At 38.2% G+C, this 6,143-nt stretch overlaps 1 protein-coding gene across 3 annotated transcripts in view; it reads right to left on the bottom strand.

The window, feature by feature from the left end:
• The window catches only part of LOC122809198 (alpha-tectorin-like), a 919,437-nt gene that overhangs the window by 655,170 nt on the left and 258,124 nt on the right, over positions 1 to 6,143 (bottom strand). For all 3 annotated transcript variants that reach the window (XM_044080503.1, XM_044080505.1, XM_044080506.1), the window contains one exon: positions 1,131 to 1,290. In XM_044080503.1, the coding sequence (XP_043936438.1) occupies positions 1,131 to 1,290 (160 nt within the window). The remainder of the gene's footprint in view (positions 1 to 1,130; positions 1,291 to 6,143) is intronic.

Here is a 6,143-nt window from a genome sequence, read left to right as displayed (position 1 = left end):
AGTTATTGTCATATTTTGATTTGGATACAGTATCTTTTCCAGGTTCTTCTTCTGTCCGTCTGTATCAATTAGGCAGTGAGCTTTATTTTTGCAGGTGAAGAGATTGTGAAGAACGATTTAATCATTACAGTTTCCATTTATTCACGCCCACTGTAGTTTTACTAACCAGAGGAGCATTAACAAGCAAGGTGATATATTTTGAAAACAGGCAATACTATGTAATTCAGTACCAGGTTATACATCTTAAATGTGGCTATAATCTGAAGAGCAATAAGACTACCGTTTCTGGGTCAAAATAACAAACAGTTCCTAGGATAATGCAGCCCAGGAAACTCAATTAGAGCGATAGAAACAGAGTTAGTTGTTCACAGCTTAGTCACAATTTTTCACGCTCATTGTTATGAAACTAGAAACCTCCACATCAACTAAGGAATAATTTATGTCTGTCACTCATTGACTACCGATCTCCATATTCCTGTTTTTTTTTTTTTTCATCCCTTTATCCTGCTCCTGAATTGATTATTGTCTATATCTTGTTATAATTTTTCAGATTCTACTGGAAACTGGTAGAGATTTCTTGCATTTTAAAGCTGACAGATATACATCTGATTTTGTCATTCTTATTGTAATATATTCCATACTTCAGTTTATTCAGTACTAAAGAGGTACACTGCCATTTTAACAACTCTTCTACTCAGGCCATTTCTAAATACCCTGGATGTCAAACATACTGCAGTCCAGTCCCTAACCAGATGAAACTATAACTGTAATGATAATACCTCCTTTACTGAAGACACAGTGAAAGTACTAAATTCTGTTCTGCACAGTTTACTCATTGCACAGAATTATATTGTGCAAATCTTCTCCTTTCCTTTTTGCATTTACTAATTCATGAAATGTATGGTTCTCTTCACACACATTGTGCTCTTTATTCAACCATTTGAAAGATGTATTTCCTACTCTTAAGTATAATGTCTGGGGAAGTGTAAAACAACAAATGCAAAAGTACAGGAAAAAAAACGGTATGGTAGGTAGAAATGAGGGGACCAGTAAATGAAATATGATTGATACAGTAGATATAAATAAAACTGTAAACATAAAGTGCAAGAATATCGTTAGTCATACGGTACCATTATATGTGCATCCACCAACGACACTGAATACATCTGCTCTGAATACCCATCTTCCTGGATAGTTGACATTGCTTGTTGACCCAATATTCAGAATACTGCTTGTTCGAGACCCAGGGATGTTGAAGTAATGTTTTGAGTTTCCACTGTTAAATCCAGCCTGTTAGTGAAATAGATATATCAGGGAAAATTCCAAATGTCTATATTCTATACTACCATTTCATACTGACTAAAATATAAATGTGTCCTTATATTTTATTTAGAGTTCATAACTGTGACTAACTGTCATATATGAATCATTTGTAAATCATTTTATTTAATTGCAAAAAGAAAATAAAGTTGTCGGATTTAGATTAAGTTTTTAAGAGTGTTATTGATGTATTTGCTTGTTATTAGTGGTCTTGGACCTTGACAGCAACATTTTTCAGTATAACAACATTCAGGCAACTACATCCTATACTATTTACATTCTACACTATTCAATCCTCTCTACATTATTAAATGCATTAGTTTAGCTTTCAGCAGGATTTTGATTTACAGTGTGAGTCATATTCTAAAAACACTAATATGTGAAGATTCAGGTTTGCTTGTGATTCAGATAATTACATGCAGTAGCTGCTTTACTACTGACTTTGACTTTAGAAGCGCATATAAATCTGTCTGTCTGAGGATGCTAATATAATGTAAACAGGACTAAATGTGGATTACAGAGAAGAATAAGTGGCACTGCTGGCATAGTCGAGAACACCTGTGCTTTTCAAATAGCTGACCTGCGCTTGATTTTGTGTACAAGAGTATATTTAACAGTCATTATAAGGGCAGTATGACTGCATTCATTCACTCACCTTTTAATCTTCATGTTCCATGTAGAACTACAATGGCAGCAAGCTGTGCAAAGCCAAAACTCTGTCCTGTCCCCATCAGCAGTCACCTGCTTATCTCGCATGATATCTACATATTCCTTGGCAAGCTAGCTAATCTCTCCTATGGGTCCAGTGTCTGACAAAGAGCCTCCTTTCAGGTAATTGTGCATAATATACTTCCCTCCAGGGTCTTGCAGAAGGCATTCACATTTTATAACTAAATTACCACAACAGACTCCTGTCAGTCCTGAAGGGCAGAGGTTCTACTCTGACATTCTCCCACATTGCCTATCTCCTCACTTTTCCACAAATAGTAAGACAAGGCATCCTGCAAAGCACCTTATTTCTACTGTTTGTTACTGTAATCACATCCTATTTTTTACTGCCTAATGCCTATGACACTAGGTAAGAACTGGTGCTCAGACTGATATAGGAAGCAAAGCCTGCCTTAGCAATTGCAGTGCCCAGTTTGGACAATTTGGGTACCCCCCCCCCCCCACACCCAACTGATCCTCCTGTGTAACACTACACCAGGACTTCTAAATCCTTTCTACCTGCTGGCTTCCTTGACTTAAAATTATTTTAAATTAGATATCAAGAATGCATGTTAAAAATGCTATTACTGCATATTAGAAACAAAACAATATGTATTTATTAGCTAATATTTTAAATATGCTTAAATAGAAGAAGACTGTCAACCTATTTTGGTAAGTTAAGTACTTTACATGCAGCAGCATCAATCAGAAGGGCTTGATGATTGCAGAGAGATTGTGGAAAACTAAAAGAGCATGAATGTTTTTAAATCTCACATTACTCCTTTCCAGAGCCGTATTTAGGGTGGGGTGAAGGGTTGAACTGCCCAGGTGAAAACTGTGAGAGAGCAGGATCAATACTGCATGCCAGTTGTGTGATCACTTTTCCTGGTGGCAGTATCAATAGTTATTTAAGAAGTTATGACAGACCACAGCTGATCACATGATTTGCTTGCAGTGAACTTGACTCTGTGTGTGTGTGTGTGTGTGTGTGTGTGTGTGTGTGTGTGTGTGTGCGTGTGTGCGTGTGTGTGTGTGTGTGTGTGTGTGTGTGTGTGTGTGTGTGTGTGTGTGTGTGTGTGTGTGTGTGTGTCTGTCAGACAGAAGCCTAAGTAAAATGGGGTGAAGGGGCAGCTGCTCTGGGAAAAAGGGGTTTGGGGTTGTGACTGGCAGACAGAGCTGTAGATGACTTATCTTGCACCCGAGTAATGTTCCAAACTACCACCCTATCCACTCATCTCTTCACATTTGTAGCAAATTGCTTACTGTGGCTTACCACACACACACACACACACACACACACACACACACACACACACACACACACACGGGCGTGCACGGGCATGCACGCACCACACACACACACGCATGCACGCACATACACACACACACACACACGCGCTCGTGCGCATGCACACAGGCACAAAGAGCTGATGTTTTGAAGTGCTTTTCTGTGCTACAGAAAAATAATGCAGGAACTGCACTTCCCAATTGTCCTATGTAACACCTTTCACCTGTGATTGCTGCCCCTTTAGTCCCACATTTATCGGGCTACTGTTGGCAGATGCCAGTTGGTTAGTAGTTTAGTACTGGCATTATTTTGCTCCCTAACCTAGAGCTGAGTTGCAAAATCTCCTTAGGATAGAGGTGAGAAGAACCCGGTGCAAGATCTCAGAGAACACTTTTTTTGTGTTTTGCTCCTCAACTTAGAGTTGAGAGGCACCAATCAAAAAGATATACTGAACACTAGATAAACATCATCATCATCATCATCAAAAGCCTTTCCTTAGGAAATGCATTGCTAACACATTCCCACGTAAACTATTTCTAAAAGCTTATTTTAAGTATTTATTTGTTAAACTGAGTAAATGCACTAGTGCTTAAAGATAATTTCCAACCGTTGCTCAGGTCACAAGAGCAGCAGTAAATATTACATGCAGGGATAATCAGGAGTAACCACTAAGCAGCATGCATTGCATATGGAAAGAAATCAGAATATCTTAAGGAAACACACACACACGGATATAGCGAAAACATGCATAATCCACTCAAAAACTCAACTTTCTGCAATATATTTTCCCCAAAACACACAAATATACATTCACACATGCAGTGTTTATTTTGCTTATTTTGCTCCTACCTTTAACTGCGGTTGTTTGCAATAACATTGAACTGGTAACATTGTATCGCAAGTCTTGTCAATCAGAAGTTACTTCACATCACAGTAGCTGTTCATTTTTTTTTTTATTATTTTTTTTGGTGGGGCTTAACTCTGTTTGTTGTCATACAGCCATGGCAACAGCAACTGTGGGAATATGAGTAACTGACACTTTCCGTAATACAAATAGATTGAGACTGCAGTATCACTAATACAGGGCCAGCCAGTGGTGCAGTGCATGACAGGAAATGTAGTCTGCTCCATTAACAAGACTCTTAACTAATGGGGAAACAAGACTACAGACAAAAAAAATGTTTTGCACTTTGTTGTAATGTTTCTCAAGCAATTCATATGGGCTACATAAGGTATGATGACCCTGCCACAGCCTAGTGAGAGTCCCCTTGCGGAAGTGGGGCCATTTTGGGCCAATGGATTTAATTTGCCTAATTCCATCTTTAACAGTAAGAACTTTCAAATGTGACTCAGCAATCACTTCAGCACTATGCACAACACGTACCTTTCAAACTCTTAGATCAAGAAATCTGGACAAACCCATAAATAATGGGAGAATAGTGACCCAAAAATAGGGACTTTTTTAAATATTGCTCTTACAAACTTGATAGAATAATGGGTTTTGCATAAACATGATTTTTTCTGAAGGATATGAAGTCTGAAACTCAAATGTCTCATTATTTTCTGACTTTAATATTCAATGATTTGCTGATCATTTGCCAGAAAATCAAAATTGTCTGAGGAGCAGACTAAAAATATGAGGAAAAATCTAGACATTCTACAAAAATCAGAACATTTGAGAAGTATGGCATAACAAACTGCAACATCTCTCCCATGGAACCTGTTAAATGGTCATTATACAGATCTCACTCAAACATCATCAGTGAATCTAAACTGAAGATGCTTAAACTCATCCATATGAGATATTAGATTCACCACAGAGATGCAGCAAGCAATCCACTATTTATAGCCATTTTTATTGGTGTAGACAGACAAAGCTGTGTATATAAGCCAGGTGATACAAGTTTGCTTACCTCATAGGTAAGGATCAAGTGTCTGTGCATGATGTTTGTGGTTGAAGTCCTGGCAGAGACTAAGGCTCACATGAGGTTTGTATCTTACAAAGATGGCAGTGCCAATTGAATGCACTTCACAATTCAAAAAAAGATGTGGATGTACATTGCCAAGGCCAATTACATGAAAGGGCTTAATAAAGAAACAACACTCTTCCAGAACACTAATGACAACTTACACTTCTGATTACATTGACTATCACCCCTGGAAATAAGTAGGCACCCTTAAAGAAAAACAAATGAGTCCCTATAGTAGCATGGGTGGGTGGTTAGTTAAGTAGGCAGTTTAAGGTGAAAGTCAAGAGCTTTTTCTAATAATCAAAAGCATATTACTAGAGAGATTTCTACTGGTTCTGTGGTTGGGTCCAGCCTGTTTGGATTTTTTATGACATGCTTTCCTGAATCAAACAAAGTATGGGTTAGTAAATTTATAAATGATGTAAAGGTTGAGAGTATCATCTGAAATATAACAAAAAAAAAAAAAAAATCTTGCTTTTTTCCCACTTTTCTGAAGATTTAAAAAAGTTCAAGTTACAGGCTTGCTGTTCTTGAACTGTTTTGTAAGTTTCTGTGAGGCCATTTTTGCTTGGACTAGAGGAAAGTCTCTCTGTTGATCAGTGGCAGTGTAAAACATTGAGCTGCTTCCCTGCCCCCCCGTGGGAGTGGTTACTGACTTGAAACTGTAGTTTTATTGGCCAAAAGGGGTCAATTCCTGGCTCTTTCCAGCCCCTGCTATCAAGCACGCTTTAGAGTGCTTTAGCGCGGAGTTGCCACTAGAGCAGCATCGGGCAGCACTGGTTTAACAAGGTTAAACTTTTTCTGGCTCCATAAAGTCTGTTCTTCATTTTTTCCCTTAGAACTGCTCTACTAGTAAT

Source organism: Protopterus annectens, chromosome 8.part0 (genome assembly GCF_019279795.1).
Source record: "Protopterus annectens isolate FY-2018-M chromosome 8.part0, PAN1.0, whole genome shotgun sequence".
NCBI lineage: Eukaryota > Metazoa > Chordata > Ceratodontiformes > Protopteridae > Protopterus > Protopterus annectens.
This window is presented reverse-complemented; position numbering and strand designations above follow the sequence as displayed.